Below are 19,752 nucleotides of genomic sequence, written 5' to 3' on the forward strand. Positions count from 1 at the left end.
AATTTATGATGATAATATAAAAATAAGGACAGAATGTATGACTTTAAAGTGGGCAATAGGACAGACAGGGGATTTGCCCTGCCAAGGGTAGGACTCAGGTAGAATTTAAAGGGATATAAACAATGCTTTCTGGGGACTGTGAGGTGACCATTGGAAGTGCAGGAGAGGTGCATTAAAATTCCTGGCAATCATACCAATGTTATTTTATTTTTGACAACTCTGGATCAGGCTGCGTTTCTGAATTTCTCTCTGTATGGTTTCGTAAAGTGAGTTTGCAATTACTGAATGCTCCACTCCACTGACTTTTTGTTTCTTTAGTGGAAGCTAGGGGGAGTACTGCACTGTTAGTATCTAAAGTAAGCTGCTCCTCCTCTTAAAGCATAAAAGTACAGGATTACACTTGAAAACTTTAGGCAAGTTATGTCTCATGTACATAATACATGAAAAGTTATGTCTCATGCACATCTTAATATCACACAAAACAATAAATATGCATTTACTTTATTTATCCCTACATGGAACTGTAACTTCAAAGTAAACCAGCATCATCTTCAGACTAAATTGTGTAGAAGTCAAACAAGAAATAGCTCATGTAAATGTTTACTGTGCTTTTTCCCCCACATTACAACAGTGACTCCACTTCAAAAGTACTTCATTGGCTGTAAAGCGCTTTGAGATGTCCGGTGGTCATAAAAGGCGCTATATAAATGCAAGTCTTTCTTTACTAAAACAAACCAGACTGATATAAAAAGAATGTTTACAGAAACTACCAGTTAATAATTGTAAGTAAAATATTCACACACAATACTCACATATACACAGTTTCAGTTTCATATTGCACTTATTTGGCCTATTTGCCCTGTGTAGGGGCATTAGTTTGAAACTTGGAATGTATAGCAGTCAGATTTAATGGCTTTACAAAGCAATGGGAAACATTTAGCTTTATACAGATAGCTGTGCTGTGATTTGAAAATCTTTTTCCCTTCACCTTAATCACAACACTGTATTCCAGCAACAATGAACTGGAAGATTTGAGATCAGTTATAAATCAGCCATGATCATATTGAATGGCAGAGCAGGCTCGAAGGGCCGAATGGCCTCCTCCTGCTCCTATTTTTTAAAATATAAATAATGAAGACCGCCAGCGACCATATTCATTTAACAGCTGCAGCAAACCTGTCTGTAAAGTGAAAACCTGAATCAATGCATGGTAATTTATAGACAGGCTAAATTTCTGCCCTTGCTGTAACTTAAAATCCTAGTAGGAAATCAGGGGAAGTCTATGCTGTTGTGGGAATGTTTGTGTCATGACATTCATTGTTTACAGTTTAGTTTTTAACTGAAATTATAAGAACTCATATTGGTAGATGCAATCAGTCATTCAATTACATCACTACGATGTTGCGCATTTTTTTCTTAAATAGAGTAAGAGTATTTACTATACAACCTCAAATGTTAGTTTCCATTTTCGATTGCTGTATATTTTTGCCCTAAAATTAACATTCAGGTCACCAGGAAAAGGTTTGTAGGGAAATGGCTGAAGTCAACTTTTCCAGTGCTGTTAATGTTGAAGTTTTATCATAATAACTTGATCACGTCAGTGCAGAGACTGCACTGTATTCTCACAGACTAAATGAGGATCAATATAAAGCACTTTCTCTGTGGAACAAAACAATTGATATTAATGGGGCTCTGTGGCAGGGAGGAAATGCTGTTAATGCAACATTTGTTTAGTACAATCAAAGAAGGTAGTTAAAACAACAATTTTTAAAATAAAAAGTCTTTTTGAGAATTTCAAATGTTTTTCTTCCTTTAAGTGCTTTGATATGAAAACCATACGTATGGTAAAAAATTGCAGTTACCTTTGACAATCCAATTCGTTGGGGGTAATTTTGACTTTCTGCGATAGGGTAAAATGGGTGATAACGAATCGACAGCCCGTTTTACAGCTCTCCCGATTTTTATTTCCATTGAAGTCAATAGAAATAAAAATCGAGAGAGATGTAAAACGGGTTGCCGATTTGTTATCACCCATTTTACACTATCGCACAAAGTCAAAATTATCCTCATTCCCTCCAATTGTAAGCAGGAATTTCGAGCTTGCAAGCGAGCACTGTTAGAGGTCAGTTATACTAAACACTTTAAGCCGGTCCAATGCAGTTCTGGCTTCACTTTGGAGCAAACCGTGTGATGCTGCTCGCAAGTGAGTTCAAGGACGGACTCAATTTTGGTAAGTGATGTGAAATGATCACAAGGACATAGTCTAACAGTGCTTTGGCTTTGCACCAGCTGCAGTAAATAAATATAACCAAGGTAAAGTAAATTTGAAAGTTCCCAAGTTGGTTGTCCATGAACTTGTAAACTTCATTTTTAAACCGTTTTACCTTGGCGAAGAGCTGACTGCTCCATTGGCTCCGCTAACAGTACATTTAACAGACAGCTGGATGGCAGTGAACAAGCTGAGACTGAGTGGAAAGTGACATGGAGGTGGCACTGCAACTCAGCACTGCTAACTAACTCCACGTCGCTCCAAGCAGATAATAGGCTCAGGTCTGTACCAGCAGAATAACAGTGCCAAAAAAGTAGGCATTTGCCTGATAGAAATTCATTCCATCCAGTCCAATGCTGCACCATATCATTCATGAAAATGGTCACTGGGTTAGTTTCACGCCAAACCCCACCTTCCAGTTCATTATGTGCATTTATATGTTTTAAAGTATATATTTTTTCTTCTTATTATTAAGAATCTTTCTTACACTTTGGAGAGTCTGTATATTGTTTAAAAATATAAGTAGGTAGGTTTAGAAAAGTAGTCTATGTTCTGGATAAAACCATCATATAAGTGACTTCAAGCTTTGCAGTACAAGGTACAGAGCATGTTGACTCTCCAGTGCAGAAGAGTGCTGTGTATTTTCTCCTCAAGATATTTTGACAGGGTAAAAGATCTTTGATCACAGACATGCACATCAAGACACAATACAGATGACCAAGTGACAACATGACACAGATTTTCTATATACAGTATATAATATTTACACATTCTGCAATGCAACTTTTTTTTAAATCAGACTATAACTTAACTCAGGTAACTAGCTCCATAACGGAATAGAAAGCTTTCCTTATGAAAGTTTGTTTTTTCAGTTTAAAATGAAAAAATGACTTAGAAAGATTTTGGCTCGACAAATACATGTGCTGTAATAATGAGGGACTGGGACTTCTGGCCACTGGCACGTTGCTCCCAGTCCCCATTCCACTTTCCAAGGCCAGAGGCATACACATAAATTCTATTCTTTATGGCACAGCCCAAGTGCCTGCGGCAGTGGGGTGGGTTTAGAAGAGGGTGGAAACTGACCGTGGAACCTTGCCGCAGTATTCTCAGCTGCGTCAGCCAGAAACTTCAGACATTATGCTCATTCAGAAAACTGCCTTTTAAATTGTTGAGGGCCCCACTTCTACCAGGGTCAGGCCACACGGGCGTACAATGCACTGGAGACAACTGAGGCGGGACCAGCAGGAATTTGGGTGGATGACATCATTCTGCCAGCCCCACCTCTTTTGCTGACAGCTACATGGAAGGGGGCAAATAAGAATCCGCCCCCACTTCCAGTGGAAACTCCAATAAACCCAAATTCCAATGGGGCGGAAAGCTGGCGGCACTGGGTCCGGCCCCAATTTTTGCTCCTCCCGCCCCATCCACCCCGAATACAGCAAATTACACTGAAACATACCTGAAAATTCAGGGCCTTTAACTGTGGGCCCTGCACTAACTAGAAGTCCATTCCGTTATGAAAGGGACATTTTCATTGGTAAAAATGTCTTGTAAGAAACCCCGCCAGTTTTTAAAAACAAACGAGAAAAGGTGGGAAGAATAAATTTTGTGCTCATCAAGGTGAGGTAATGAATTTTTTTCCCCATTGTCTACCAAATGTCAGCACTAAACACACTTAGGTCAGAAATAGTAAAGAGTGCATGCAAAGTATAGCTCCTTTTAGTCTGCTACCACAGTGTGCTTTAGCCCCACCCTCAGTACTGTATCTGTCTGACCCCCTTTTTGTTGCGCTTGCCAACTTTCTCCTCACCCATTATCTCCTGAAGTTGTCAATTCCTAGCTGGGGTACAGTTCCAACGGTGCTGGTTGTCTTATTCAAATGCCCATTATTAATGTATAAGAGTTTGAGGCTATTCTTTGATCTCTTGGAGTCAGACTGGTAATTTAATGCTACTAATGCCCTCATTATTAATGACACTGGCACAGTTTAGGCACCATTTGTGTAGGGATTAGAGCAGGAAGTACCCAATTATACTAGCTGCTTGTACCACTGTTTAGGGGGCGGAGGGCGGAGAAGGTGAGACTAGACACCACACACCCAGCCTCACTATACCACATGCACAGTAAGCAACTTACTGGCCTCCAATACGGCTGGTATATTTTGTCATTGCAATGGTACAAAGAGCCAGGTAAATAAAAATGATAAAGTGGCCCTTTATGCTAGCAGCAGTCATACTGCGCCTGGCACAAAGAATACCCAATGCAATTCCACTTTTTGGATGCAGTCTTACTAAAGTTTCTAAAATCAAGGTCAGACTGCCACCATCAGTAATGTTTTCATTTTTGGGACCAGCACTGTTACCCAATAGTTCAGTATGATGGAGTTATTAATGCCACATTATGGGCAATTTGTCCTGTGGACTTATGATCACTGGGAACTATAGGCTGAGGAAACTTTTATGAGAGTGAAGAGTCAATCAAGTGTCAAAGGTATTAAATGCTCTCAAACTTGCTGGAGATTCCGAAATGCTTGGATCTTTACATACCCATCATTTATTCTGTTTGATTCCAATGTACCAAATAAGTAGTAGGATAAGTGTGTGTGTTATGTGTACGGTATTTAAAAATGCAGATGTTTGTAAATAAGTGTGAGCTGATGGTTGCTTTCATCTCCTCAGTGGGAGATGGGCTCAAACCTGCGTGCTAGAGGTGAAAGAGTAATGTGGTATCCAGCCTATCATGGTACTTTAGCACTTTGATAAATAGAATATCGCACAATGACACAAATATGAACATCACAGGCAATCCTAACTACTAAATCTTTCAAGCTTCATAAATTTTTTTCCAAAAGAACTGAAGCCAGCTACAAGGGTGTGACACACTTGAGCTTCAATGTGCTGCGCCACAAAGTCCAGGACTGGGCGCTGCCTGAGATTTTGCTGTACAGTAATTTAATGATCTTAACTTTTCCGCCATGGAGAGGCATCTAGTGGAGGCCAGGAGGTTCCCCACAGGGAAAGAGAGAGAGTCAGTACAAGAGTCACTGGGAAACGTACACACGTGTCCTGGTGGCTGCTCATACAGTAGCAATCGGTTGAGACTTTGGGAGTAGATCCTATTTTGAGAATAAAATGTTCTGCAAATTCCTATTTGAATGAAATCTCCTGGCAATGGTAGATTTGAAACTAATGTCTCCAAAGAGACTGGAATCTTAAAATCCAGCATCTTCGAGCATCAAACTGAGAGCAGTTTCTAACCTTTCCTCTCAGTCACAAAAGGAAACCATCAGGTTGCAGGACAGCACAGCAAATCTTAAAGAGAGGAAACACAGGGGTCAGTCTTTGTCTTCTTATCCCCCAGATTCCTACTGGTTTTGGGCGGGCGGCAGAAGCTCTTGCCTGAAGTGAGTGGGAGCGTTGTTGGCCTATGTAAAAGAGGGCAGGGAAGCGCATTGTGCTGTGGGAATGACTGAAAATCTACCTTCTGAGGGTTTGGACCAGTAGAGGGCATCTGCTGCAAGGACACCTGCAGCTACAATGCAGCACAGAGCTTACACATATGCAGAATCAGTCATGTTCAACTGTGGCCTGAAACTTGTCTGCACTTTCTTGGAGGCTATGGGATGGTGCTGTGGAGTTGCATAGAGGAAAACCCTCCTCGCAAGCATTTCATACAGCGTCATCTTGACTTCAACGGCCATTATAGAGGAGGCCAGGTGCTGAGCTGCACTGTCAATTGTCTGCAAACTCGTGCCTGTACTTAATGGTCCTGTTCCCTTCATGCTGGCCTGCTACTTCTTATTTCACTACTTCTTCAGCCTTTGAAAAGGTTATTGATGGGTTAAGATGCATTTTAATGCTTTCTATAAGCCTTCTAAATGTTTGTTTCTTTCCTTGTGACACACCCTTCAAATTGTCTCCCTCCCTTTAAATTTGACTTACACATTTTTTTCTCTCCTACCAGTGGATCCACCTGCATTTTTGCACCTGGAGTTGTGAATAATTCTGCAAATGAGGTTAGACTGGAAAATTGAGTGCTATTAGCATGAGATTCTTAAAGCAGTGCTATTAAAATTGGAAATAATTTACACCTGAAAATGAAAATTTTCATATTAGTGCATATTACTCTTTTACTGCGCCTTCATTCTCCTAAATAACTTGCCTTTTTTCCTGCTCAATGTGCAGCTCTCACCTTGTAAAGCATTCTGAGATGATTTTATAATGTGAGGAATTTTATGCAAGCTGTTTTTGTTGTTGGTGTTGTAACAGCTCCATATCTAACAGTACAAAGAGTCCATAGTTGGATTCTTTTCTGTAATCCTGCCCGAAATTGGTTGGGATAGTGGCGGAGAATTAAGGAAAATACGAGCCGTGAGGCCTATCGCTGCCTCACTGTCTTTTTAAAAATTAATTCACAGGATGTGGGAGTCGGTGGCATTGTCCATCCCTAATTGCCCTCGAGCAGGTGTTGGTGAGCCACCTCCTTGAAGCGCTGCAGTGCGTGAGGTGAAGTTACTTCCACAATGCTGTTGGGGTGGGAGTTCCAGGATTTTGACCCAGTGATGATGAAGGAACAGCAATATATTTCCAAGTCGGGATGGTGCGTGACTTGGAGGGGAACTTGCAGGCAGTGGTGTTCCCATGCGCCTGCTGCCCTTCTAGGTTGTCCTTCTAGGTGGTAGAGGTCGTGGGTTTGGGAGGTGCTGCCGAAGAAGCCTTGGCGAGTTGCTGCAGTGCATCTTGTAGATGGTACACACTGCAGCCACGGTACGCTGGTGGTAGAGGGAGTGAATGTTTAATGTGGTGGATGGGATGCCAATCAAGCGGGCTGCTTTGTCCTGGAAGGTGTCAAGCTTCTTGAGTGTTGTTGGAGCTGCACTCATCCAGGTAAGTGGAGAGTATTCCATCACACTCTTGACTTGTGCTTTGTAGATGGTGGAAAGGCTTTGGGGAGTCAGGAGGTGAGTCACTTGCCACAGAAATCCCAACCTCTGAGCTGCTCTTGCAGCCACAGTATTTATGCGGCTAGTCCTGTTAAGTTTCTGGTTAATAGTGATCCCCAGGATGTTGATGGTGGGGGATTCGACGATGGTAATTCCATTGAATGTCATGGGGAGGTGGCTAGACTTTTTCTTGTTGGAGACTTTTTATTGTCTGACCTGTATGCCCTCTATCCCTCACCGGGCTTCTCCTTCCCCACCTTGCCATATAAATAGCTGCAGGGGAGGAGGGCACGGGGTGGGGGGGGGGAGGGTGGAATTCCAGCAGCTATCCCTCCAGCCAGTCCATGTTACCACTGCTTCCCGGTGCTGCCACGGGGAAAGTGGCAGTAGGCCCTGGATGCAGCGGTAATGGCTCCGAGGAGTTTTAGCAATCCCCTCTTCCTCCATTCCCCCCCGCCCATAACACTCAGCTGCTGAAAACTCTGGTCTTAGCCGGTACAATTGGTTTGATTTTCAGGATGCTTCTGCCCCTTTAACAGTGCTCCTGGTTCCTCTGATGTCAGAACAGCGGTCCTGCTGCAGCATTGCTGGGATTTTGCACCCTCACAGTGACAGGCTCCGTCTTGGCTGTGGGAGCACCCCCCCTGCATCCTTAATGATGCCCAATCAAGGAAACTGGATGAGGGTTCCTGCGATATTGGAGGGGTGTGCAGAAGACTCGCCCACGAAACACCGCCACTGGGAGGAGAGTCCTGGCCCGTGTCTCAGACTGAGAATGATGCTTGTTTTCATGGTGAGAAAATTGTAGATTTTGGTGCTAAAAGTTTAATAAATTACAGCACTATAATCACATGTAAATGGAATTTACAGAAAAGGGAAATCATAGCCCTGAAGTCCGATAGTGGGCTTACTTTTCCAGGAATAACTTTTAATGATTGTTATATTTCTTCCTTTTAGTTTATGTTTGTTTGAAGTTTGTTTTATAGAGGGTGCCAAAGTAACCAGAGGGAGTCTTCTGCCAATATTTCAACTTTTAACTGCTCCATCAATCTATTCACTTAAATCTGACAGCTTCTCTTTGAATTCAATAGCATTACTATGATTTACTACTTAACAATGCTTTCTTTACAACTTCCCAGGCTAAAGGACAATAGAGAATGAATTCATTACAGCAAGCACTGAAATATTTAGCTACGAAGTCTCGATTTCCAGTTCAGAAGGACTGAAATGGTTCAGTTTCAGATACATCTATATCAGCATCAGTTAGTAAGATAGTAGAACTTTTAATGCCATTGAATGTCCACTTTGTGTAACAGTAACATTTAAACATATTTTAAAGGATAATAAATAAATATCTTAGTCCCACTATCTGTATAACGGTGAACGAATAGGGATTTGGTTGTCTCCATACCACATGCAACTATAAAGAGAAACTGAAAAAAAAAGTAGTAGGGAAAGGTCAGAGGTCACCAAGGTCAGCGATCACTAGCAGGCGCAGTTCTGCTGCATTGATGGCGGGTTGTTTGTCAGCCGTGCGTGCTTGCCGCCACTGGCCATTGAGGGATCAGAATCCAGGCTTTCTGACATTTTCTCACATATGATATCTACTAGACGTTCAAAGACCTGCTTGACATTGATGTTTTCTTTGGCACTGACCTCAAAAAACTGAAACCCTGTAAAAAAAAAAGAGAGAGAAATGTACAGGGTGATTCATACAGGTTTTCTCTGTGTTACTTTTCCCCTCCTTCTCCTCTCCACCCACCCAACCCTCTACACTTTTCAGGTGTTCACCTCATCTCTCCAGATGGGAAAATAGACCAGAGCTACAAATATCATCCAGCAGCTTGAGGAACACTTTGGGGGGAATTTTAACCCCCCAAAAAATGGGTGGGTTGGGGTCGTATGGGAAATTAAAGTGTTAAAAAACTGAATCCTGTCCAGAGCCCACCTCCAACCCGCCCACTTCCGGTTTTAACAGAGGCGGGATGGGGGGGCGGGCAGCCAACCCGCTCCCAGAAGACGGGTCTCCCATTTAAATATTATAACGATGAGGCTGCTGTGCCTCAGATTGAACCTGCATTTCAAATGTAACTGTGGCAGGTCGGGTTTCGCAGGCCTCAGGAAACCCAACAGCTAGTTGACGGCGAGGACTGCTGGATCCAGGAGGTAAGTGCCTTTACATTTACCTACTTACCTCCTAAATCCAGCGTCCTTGCCTAACCCACCCCCTGTGATTGGAGACCCCCCACAAAGCTTCCAATTCCCCCCACCACCACCAACGAGGCCTCCGATCGCTTTCCTGGCCTCCCCCATACCGTCCCCTGCCCCACCGATGATCTTCAGACCAGCCCACGATGTTCTTTCCCTTCCCCCCCAATCCTCCGGCCCTCAGTGTTCTCTCCCTCCCTGCTCCCCCCGCCCCCCGATCCTCTTCCGGCCTCGATGTTCCCTCCCTCCTCCCACCCGATGCTCCAGAGCCTGATCTTCCCTCCCTCCCCCCACCCCATGTTCCTGAGTCCGGCCTCTGATCTTCTCTCCCTCCCTCCACTGATGCTCCAGAGTCCGATCTTCCTTCCATCCCCCCCGATACTCCAGCCCCCGACCAACGCCCCGGCCCCCACCTGATACCTCCCTCCCTCCTCTCTGCAGCCTAGTGCTGCAGGCAGGAAACAGAGGTTTGAAATGCATATCAGGCCTTGCTGTTAAATTTGTCAGGGCCTGCGGGAATCCCATTCTCCCGGGGAACCCGTTCTCCCGGGTTTCCTGGCTGCTTCATAGCACCCCCCCCCCACCCTGCTCCCAACATGCCTCCCGATTAAAATTATGGCCTTTTAGTCAATTTATCCACAATGTATGGCAAATTAATTTCAATGTGGATAGTGTGAGGTGGTGCATTTTTGTAGGAGGAATAAGGAGGTCACCTACTCCTTACGTGTCTAAATGGGGCAGAGGAGCAAAGTGTTCTGGGGTACAGATTCACAGGCAAAGCCACAATGGGCTGAATGGCCTCTTTCTGTGCTGTAAGGTTCTATGATTAAAAATAGCATTGCAGGTTATCAAAGCTATAAAAATACAAATCAAGCACTGGGTTCATTTCTAGAGAGACAGAATTGAAAAGCAGAGAAATTATGTTAAACTTATATAGAACCTTGGTTAGACCACACTTGGAGCACTGTGAACGAAAACTGGTCTCCATGTTACAAAAGGATATAGAAGCGCTGGAGAAGATGCAAAAGAGATTTACATGGATGATACCAGAACTGAGGTTATAACTATCAGGGAAGACTGAACCGGCTAGGGCTCTTTTCTCTAGAAAAGAGAAGGCTGATAGGTGACCTAATAGAGGTCTTTAAGATTATGAAGGGGTTGAATAGGGTAGACGTAGAGAAAATGTTTCCACTTTAGGGAGTCCAAAACTAGAGGTCATAAATATAAATTACATTTCCAGTCAAAAATTGACACTGAGCCAAACAAGGAGATATTATGAGGAGATATTAAAAGCTAGATCAAAGAGGTAGACATTAAGAAGGATCTAAAAGGTGAAGAGGCAAAGAGGTTTGGGAGGGAATTCCAGAGTCTAGGGCCTAGATGGCTGAATGCACGACCACCAATGGTGGGGCAAAGAGAGCAGTGGATGAACAAGAGGCCAGAGTTGGAGGAGCGCAGAGATTTTGGAGGGCTGTATGCTGAGAGCGATGAAATGTGCACGTCTCTAGATGGATGCCAGCAGATGTGCCCATCCCCTTCATGTTCAGAGCTGGACGATACTGCCGCATCCACTGATGTGTCCCAAAGCTCACTCTACACTGCCTCAGCAATGTGCCTCCGCCCGGGCAAAGTGCCTCCGCCCGGGCAAAGTGCCTCCGCCCGGGCAAAGTGCCTCCGCCCGGGCAATGTGCCTCAGCCCGGGCAATGTGCCTCAGCCCGGGCAATGATATTCACTTCACAGCAGTGAGGACATGTCAGTTGGGGAAATAAGGCCTGGGGTCGCTGCAATTGACCTCCGTGTCCCTGAGTTAGGGAGGAAAAAAGAAATATATGTGCAATTTCTGTTCACTTTTGAATTAAATTTTCAATTCTAGGTTAGCAGATGACTAAAAGCCGAATTATGAACAGATGGTCTTTAAATTCTGCCTGACTATTATTAAGCATGAGAATAACATCATATGGAGGTGAAGAATGAATTGGGAGGATAACTTGTTTCTCTGCAACTCATTGCACCAGCTTTGCTTTCCGTCTCCCCCCACCCACACACAGACATGTACCAAGGTAATAGGCTTAAACACCATTTATTGTAACCAACTCATTCTACTGATGATGTACATGTTGAAGAGTAGGTTTTGACGGCCTCATAATAAAATCCAGAGAACGTTGCAGTCCTCACTGAAGAGACCACAGGTACAGGAAGACAACAAATATTTATTTGACAGAGAAGCATTGCCAGCTTTTGGTCCCAATCATTGACATATCCATACATGGGCCGTTTCAACCTCCGCTGCATGGGCGTCTGTGTGCTAAATATGTTAATACAATGGCAGGTGAAAATTTGTATTATCAATATATCTCCATTTTTCTCACCCAATTCAATTACATAGAGTTATGGGTTCATTTCTGTATATGCTTTTAACTTTTGGGACTTGGATGGTGAGAGGGGAAATGTCTTATGAAAGACCTCAACAGAAGTCTTGGAAAGTGAGGGACTTTGTGAGGGTATGGCACAGAGAGAAAAGGCAGGTGTGAAGTGACTTTATTTGGTGAGTCAACCTTTATTTATTGAAAGTTATGGGCTATCAGTTGTGGTTTGGCAAATGGCTGCTGGCCTGTTCCACTTCCTCTACTGTGTGCTGTGGTGATGCCTAAATAAAACCTTCTGTAGATCTTAGTGAGTGAGTGTCTGCATATAGGGAAATACCTTTGGTGATGCCTTATTCTCAGAGCCTTCAACCTAGATTCTGCCATGTCTTCATCCTCCATTTCTAGAGTGCAAAGCAGTACTTTGAGCAGAGTTGAATGAAGGTAGCAGCACAAATGAAGGGGCAGCACGGTGGCATAGTGGTTAGCACTGTTGCCTCACAGCGCCAGGGACCCGGGTTCGAATCCGGCCTCGGGTGACTGTGTGGAGTTTGCACATTCTCCCCGTGTTGCGTGGGTTTCCTCCGGGTGCTCCGGTTTCCTCCCACAGTCCAAAGATGTGCGGGTTAGGATGATTGGCTATGATAAATTGACCCTTAGTGTTAGGGGGATTAAATATGTGGGGTTACAGGGATAGGGTGGGATATGTGTTGTGTAGGGGTTACAGGGATCGGGTGGGATATGTGTCGGTGCAGGCTCAATGGGCCGAAATGGCCTCTATTTGCACTGTGGGGTTTCTGTGATTCTGTGATTCTGTAGCAGTAAAAGTCCTGACTCAACCCCCAAAGCCATGCAGGCAAAGCTATGTATAATCTTCAAGACATAGGTTTTGCAATGTAAGTGATTTGTTTTACTTGAGTGAGTTACCTATAATAAAAGCTCATTAATAAAATTGATAGTTGTGTTTGTGTGTATGTGAGTACATTCATTGATAATAATTCTTAACATTATATTGAAAAAAATGTTAGACTGATTTCAAACTTTCTAAAGATACAAAACACTGCTTTACCTGATTCTGATGAGTTTGAGTTCTGTAATCGTTTTTTTAAATTCTGGAAATTCATTTTTTAGTGCATGGAATTTCCCTATTGCATTTTTCCAAAGTGTAACCAATATATTAAAGTATTTGCAAGGTAATTATTGAATCAAGCCTTGAAGTGCACTAAGAAAATGAAAGAATGTGACAAAACTAAACCATGCTAGTGAGACAGAATTATGTAGTGACCCTCCAGAGATTCATCAATGGGCTGCCTTACTGAACTTTAAAAAAATATTTCTACCTTTCACTCTCTTTTTAAAACTTTTCATGTTCCCTTAGTAGCTCAGTAATGCAATAGATAATGAAGTTGATGCTAACTACTTGCAAAATGGCTGCTACAACATGGAGCAGGAGACTTGCTTGTTGGAATGGGAGATCAATTTTCTATTTGAAGTACCAGTGAGTTTTTACTTTATAGTCAGAACTGCAGACTGGTGTCATGACTCTATGAACATTACTCAGGGTTCATGAATGTTTGTGCAAAGTGGGGAGTGAAACATTTTTACTTTTGGCACCTGGCATTAGTGAATAACTCACAGTTCTACACTTCCCCAACAACATACAGCCATCCTCAAAAAGCATCTCTCATGCATCAGTGTGATATTCCCCATTTCTCACACCACCCATCTCTGTTATCTCACTTCACAATGTATTGCCAAGTAGTACTGAATATGCACAGTCTGAATATGCTCACAAAATTGAGGGTTGGCACCTGTTAGAAATTGGCTTTCAGTGTCAGCCGTGGCTCAGTTGGTAGTACTCTCACCTCTGAGTCAGAAGGTTGTGGGTTCAAGTCCCACTCCAGGGTGCAGGTTAGGTTGATTGGCCATGATAAAAATTGACCCTTAGTGTTAGTGGATAGGGCTTGGGTGGGATGGCTGTCGGTGTAGGGACCGGGTGCTAGGGTTTGGATGATCAGCCATGATCTCGTTGACTGGCGGAGCAGGCTCGAAGGGCCGAATGGCCTACTCCTGCTCCTATCTTCTATGTTTCTATGTTTCTAAATCTAGGCTGTCACTCCAGTGCAGTGCCGAGGGAGTGCTGCACTGCTGGAGGTGCCGTCTTTTGAATGAGACATTAAACCGAGGCCCCGTCTGCTCTCTCAGGTGGACGTAAAAGATCCCATGGCAATATTTCGAGGAAGGGCAGGGGAGTTAACCCCTGTGTCCTGGCCAATATTTATCCCTCAATCAACATAACAAAAACAGATTATCTTGTCATTATCACATTGCTGTTTGTGGGGGCTGCCGCATTTCCCACATTACAACAGTGACTACACTCAAAAAAAAAAAAAAAAAAAAAAGTACTTCATTGGCTGTAAAGCGCTTTGAGACGTCCGGTAGTCGTGAAAGGTGCTATATAACTGCAAGTCTTTCTTTCTTTCACTTTGGATCCTCTAAGCCATCAGAGAGCAAACTTCAGCTCATCAATCTAAACTAGATTTGAACTCCGCTCCCAGAGGTGAACGGGATGATTTCTAATCAACTGCACCAATCAGTTGTTCCCAACCTGAATTTAATGTTTTAATTATGGTTAACAAAACTAGATACCATATTAACACACTAGTAATAAAATGCCGACAACCTTCTTACCACACCCTTCAAAAACACACCATTGTATAAATTATGCAAGCTGTAGGATTTAAAAGAATGAATTGGAAATATTATCACCGTATCATATAATTACTAATAGGAAAAAAAGCAATCACCTACCTAGCTGCTCAGCCAGATGTTTTCCCTTTTCAGCAGGAATTACGCGCTCATCTTCCATATCACATTTATTTCCCACGAGGATGACTTGTGCATTATCCCATGAGTAGGTTTTGATTTGGGTTGCCCTGTTTAAATAAGCGATGGAAATCAACAGCGAATTGCACAAATAATCTCTATGAACAGCAATTGCTTTTACTTTCTTTCATGTGTAATTTATGAAGAAATGCTCCTGTAAGTACAGTCACATATTATAATTTTCACTGCCTCGGAAGCACGATTTGTTTCACATTTTGAAATGCCACCTACCACAGGCAAATGGCAAATGAACTCATATCGTGAATTTCACTCTTATATGTCATATAGTTGCTTATCCCCTTCCCATTGCGGGGGAAGGGGGTGGAATTCAGATCAGCCATGATCTCACTGAATGGCGGAACAGGCTCGAGGGGCTGAATGGCCTGCCCCTGTTCCTATGTTCCCATGTTTTTAATAGGTGGGCAAGTTTTGTCAAAAGTTGGCTGCAAATGCTTATTGCTATCTTCCATAAATGTGTTGCCAAGAAAGGCCGTTGAAGCGGACAGTATAAATGGATTCAAGAGGCAACTTGATTAAGTTCTATGTGTGAGCCTTTTAGAGCAGTCTAAGGCTCATAAAAGTAATAGAAATTAACCAACAAGATTGAAAACTGTGTTAGCAATAGAAAGTAAAATGGGAAGGATAATAAATGCAAAAAGAGCTTCATTTGGGGTGAGTACCATTTTTGCAGGGCTCTGTTTTGGGTCTCTTGCTCGCTGTATTCAAACAATATGGGGTGAGTACTTGTTTTATAATGTTATAAATTTGCTGAAGATATCAAATTACCATATGGTGAGGTAAGCAGTATAAATCCAGTTGACAGCATTCAAAGAGACCTGCACCAAATGAGCAGATTGTCTAAGAAATGACTGATAGATTTTAATGTCGATGAATGCACAGTTGAAACATGAAACAGGAAATATTTGCAGACAATGAGGCGTCCCATTTTGTGAGCTCTTTAGTGAAAGCGAAAAGGAAAAGTATTTGGGTGTGATCATGGCCCTTAATCCCTGTATTTAAAAGAATCCAGTTAATGTGAATCTTAATCAAGTAATGGGATGCACTCCAAAGCCATTTGTTTATAAATGAAACAAGCTATTCTATTTTTGTACAGATTAGCAATGAGACCCTGTCTGGAATATTGTGTACAATTTTGAGCACCTTAGCTTCAAAAGGACATTGGTATATTGGACAGGGTTCAGGGAAGTGGGACTTATTTGAAGGACTTAGGACTTATGGAGAGAAACTCACAGAACTAAACTTTCACTGGAGAAAAGAGAATTAAAAAGGGACTGAGAGGCACAGATAATGTCAATATAAAAACAGAACAAGAAAACACAAGTACAAAATTAACAAATCTCAAGACAGACTGAAAATCAGAAGAATTTCCCCCCTCATTCAGTAGTGGGTCGAATGGCCTTTTCTTGCTTTATGCTTTCTTACGTTTTAATAATTGAGCACGCAATGTTAACAGATACTGAGATAAGAGTTACAATTTTTCTTTTCAACTCTTTATTTTCCTGAAGGCAGTGACTCGTGTTGGGGAAATGTTTCATGGATGCTAGCAGTTTTCTTGGCCTTGTGTTAATGCTTCACCTGTGAATCTAAGCAGTGAGTGTCAGTGGGCTTGTGGAGGGCACACAGCCAAGTTTGATTCTGTACTCACCTGATGTCCACTTAAGTACAATTTCAGGAGATGTTCTACCTACCTCATCCATGCCTTTCTTACCTTTAGATTTAACAATTCCAATGCACTCCTGGCCAGCCTCCCACCTTCCACCCTCCATAAACCTGAGCTCATCCAAAACTCTGCTGCCCGAATCCTAACTCAAACCAAGTCCCATTCACCCATCACCCCTGGGCTTGCTGACCTACATTGGCTCCAATATTCCCTCTAATTTGTTTTGGGGCTGTGCGGCCCCTTTAAGGTGCTGCGTGAAGATCCGCACATGTGTGGTTTTTGCATTTAAAAGCCAGCTCACCGGCTGCGTGGGGTCTCTAGAGCAGCTAAAAAGGAACGTTGAATGGCTCCTGATTCAGCAACACCACAATTTTTAAATTCTCATCCTTGTTTTCAAATCCCTTCATGGCTTCACCCCGCCCTATTTCTGTAACCTTCTCGAGCCCTACAACCCTCCGTGATCTCTGCACTCCTCCAATTCTGGGCTCTTGCGCATCCCCGATTTTCATTGCTCCAGCATTGGTGGCCGTGCCTTCAGCTGCCTGGGCCATAAGTTCTGGAATTCCCTCCCTAAGCCTCTCCGCCTCTTTATCTCTCTCCCCTCCTTTAAGACGCTCCTTTGAACAAGTTTTTGGTCACCTGTCCTAATATTTCCTTATGTGACTCGGCGTCAAATTTTGTTTGCTAACATTCCTGTAAAGCACCTTGGGACTTTTACTACGTTAAAGGCGCTATATAAATGGAAGATGTTGTTATTGTAAAGCACAAGTAAATTACAAGTGACCAAGCTCCTCACATCTGCAAATGGTGTAATCAATTATCAAAGTAATTCAAACCTGCAGTCTCTAAATTGTAAAGGGAGCAGTTTTAATATGGATCATTGATTTCCCAAGATTATTTTTTAAATGATTAAGTCTTTATCACAGTCTTGTTTACATACAACAGACATGGAACTGATTCCCTGTAATCAGCTCAATCTATATACATCTGCAGTAATGATGAGACGAGTAAGTTTCTTTGTGAATGTCAGCGTCACAGTTCAGGATTCTGCGGCCATTTTTCCCATCAGTGGACCCAGACACGAGGGGGGTATAAATTCGTTGGCGCCTGGTTTTGGGCGTGAAGGCGGCGACGCAGCCACATGCACGGCTGAAACGGGAAGCCCAAGGCTGCCCCAAGATTGGGGCTCAAGCCGCATTAATATTAATTGGGCGAGCTGTTGATGCATGTCGCGCCTCCAGGGGCAGCGCACCCATTTGAAGAATTGAATTGTGGGCCGTGGCCCAAAAGTAGGTCCCGAAGGGGGAGGGCAATTGGTATACCATTGAGTCAGTGGAGCAACAATTTTGTTTTTGTATTCTTTTTAAAAAACTTACCTCTTGGTGGCAATCGTATGGTGACCAATTTTGAAATCTGAGCAGAGCAGGTCTGGCTCCTGCTCCGCTCTGCAATATCAATTTTCAGTGTGGGGGGCTGAAACATGCCCCTCATTTACATATGTATCCATAGTCAACTGTGCTCTTAAGTGCCACTTACTCATCTATAACCTGCTCACTGATGCTCAGTTTGGGTTCCGCCAGAACCACTCAAGTTCAAACATCATTACAGCCTTGGTCTTAAAATGGACTGAAGAACTGAACTCCAGAGCTGATGCGAGAGTGACTGTCCTTGACATCAAGGCAGCAATGGACCGAGTGTGGCACCAAGGAGCCCTAGTAAAACTGAAGTCAATGAGGATCAGGAGAAAAACTCTCCAATGGCTGGAGTCATTACTAGCACAAAGGAAGATGGTTGTGGTTGTTGGAGGCCAATCAACGCATCCCCAGGACATCGCTATGGGCGTTCCAAAGGGCAGCGTCCTAGGTCCAACTATCTTCAGCTGCTTTAACAATGACCTTCCCTCTATCATAAGGTCAGAAGTGGGGATGTTCGCCGATGATTGCTAGGTAGGGAGTGGGGATGTTCGCTGATGATTGCAGTGTTCACTTCCATTCACAATTTCTCAGATAATGAAGCAGTACATGCCCGCATGCAGCAAGGCCTGGACAACATCCAGGCTTGGGCTAATAAGTGGCACACAAGTGTCAGGCAATGACCATCTCCAACAAGAGAGAACCTAACCACCTCCCATTGACATTCAATGGCATTATCATCGCCGAGTCCCCACCATCAAGATCCATGGGGTCACCATTGACCAGAAACTGAACTGGACTAGCCACATAAATACCGTGGTTACTAGAGCAGGTCTGAAGCTGGGTAGTCTGCAGCAAGTGGCTCACTTCCTGACTTCTCAAAGCATCTCTACCACCTATAAGGCACGAGTCAGGAGTGTGATGGAATATTCTCCACTTACATGGATGGGTGCAGCTCCAACAACACTCAAGAAGCTTGACACTATCCAGGATAAAGTAGTCCGCTTGATCGGCACCCCATCCACTGGCTGAAACAACCACCCCCTCCACCACTGGCACACCATGGCTGCAGTGTGTACTAACTAACTGATGCACTGCGACAATTCATTAAGGCTTCATCGGCAGCATCTCCCAAACCCGCGACCTCCATCACCTAGAAGAACATGGAAGCATGGGAACACCATCATCTCCAAGTTCAGCTTTAAGTCACACACCATCCTGACTTGGACATATATTGCCGTTCCTTCATTATCACTTGGGTCAATATCCTGGACCTCCCTACCTAACAAAGGGCCCACCAAAGTGGACTAGCATATGTGTGTTCTTTATTTTTATAATGGCATGTGAATAAAAGTTGGGCCATGTGACTCGATATGTTTTACCTACTGTGGAATAAAGTCTTTGGAGAGATTAAAGGAGTACATGGAGATCTGATCCAGATCACAAAGGAGTTTCATTGCTATACTCCTGCTACCGCACCAGCAGATTCAGGGCAATAGGAGTCAACTTCCTTCAAAACACAGGTAACTAGGTCACTTAAGGCAGCGACTGACACCACTGAGCTTGAGTAGATACCTATGGCAGATCTGAACTTGTAACAGCCAAATACAGTTTTACATTCAATCTGTTAGATTAAGTAACAGCCCCAAAATACATAAAAGAAAAACTAAGATTTCATTTTAAAATGAATCAACTGTGTCATCTTGGCTCAGCTGGGGGCATTCTAGTCTCTTAAGTCAGATGATTAAAATCAAGCCTCGCTCCAAGACTCGAGCTGACACTCTAGGCTCAATCTAGGCTGACACTGCAGCGTAGCACTGAGAAAATGCTACATTGTAGCCATATGCTGTTCATCAGATGAGATGTTAAACCAAGGCACTGACTAACAGTCCACGTTAGTGGCACTATTTGAAGATGAGCAGAGTGTTCTCCTGATGTCCTGGTCAATGGTCTTTCCTCGGCCAACAATACAGCAATTCATTATATGTGA

At 43.3% G+C, this 19,752-nt stretch overlaps 1 protein-coding gene across 2 annotated transcripts in view; it reads right to left on the reverse strand.

Annotated features, from left to right (window-relative positions):
- Positions 1-8,689: 8,689 nt before the first annotated feature.
- LOC147122150 (ras-related protein Rab-3B) overlaps positions 8,690-19,752 on the reverse strand; it is a 205,392-nt gene continuing 194,329 nt past the window's right edge. For both annotated transcript variants that reach the window (XM_085982946.1, XM_085982948.1), the window contains exons 4-5: positions 14,595-14,719; positions 8,690-8,884 (exon numbers count right to left, since the gene is read on the reverse strand). In XM_085982946.1, coding sequence (XP_085839072.1) covers positions 8,697-8,884; positions 14,595-14,719 — 313 coding nt within the window. In that variant the 3' untranslated portion in view covers positions 8,690-8,696. The remainder of the gene's footprint in view (positions 8,885-14,594; positions 14,720-19,752) is intronic.

Source organism: Somniosus microcephalus, chromosome 3, assembly GCF_052327205.1.
Source record: "Somniosus microcephalus isolate GS21.2 chromosome 3, FLI_Smic_1.0, whole genome shotgun sequence".
Classification (NCBI taxonomy): Eukaryota; Metazoa; Chordata; class Chondrichthyes; order Squaliformes; family Somniosidae; genus Somniosus; species Somniosus microcephalus.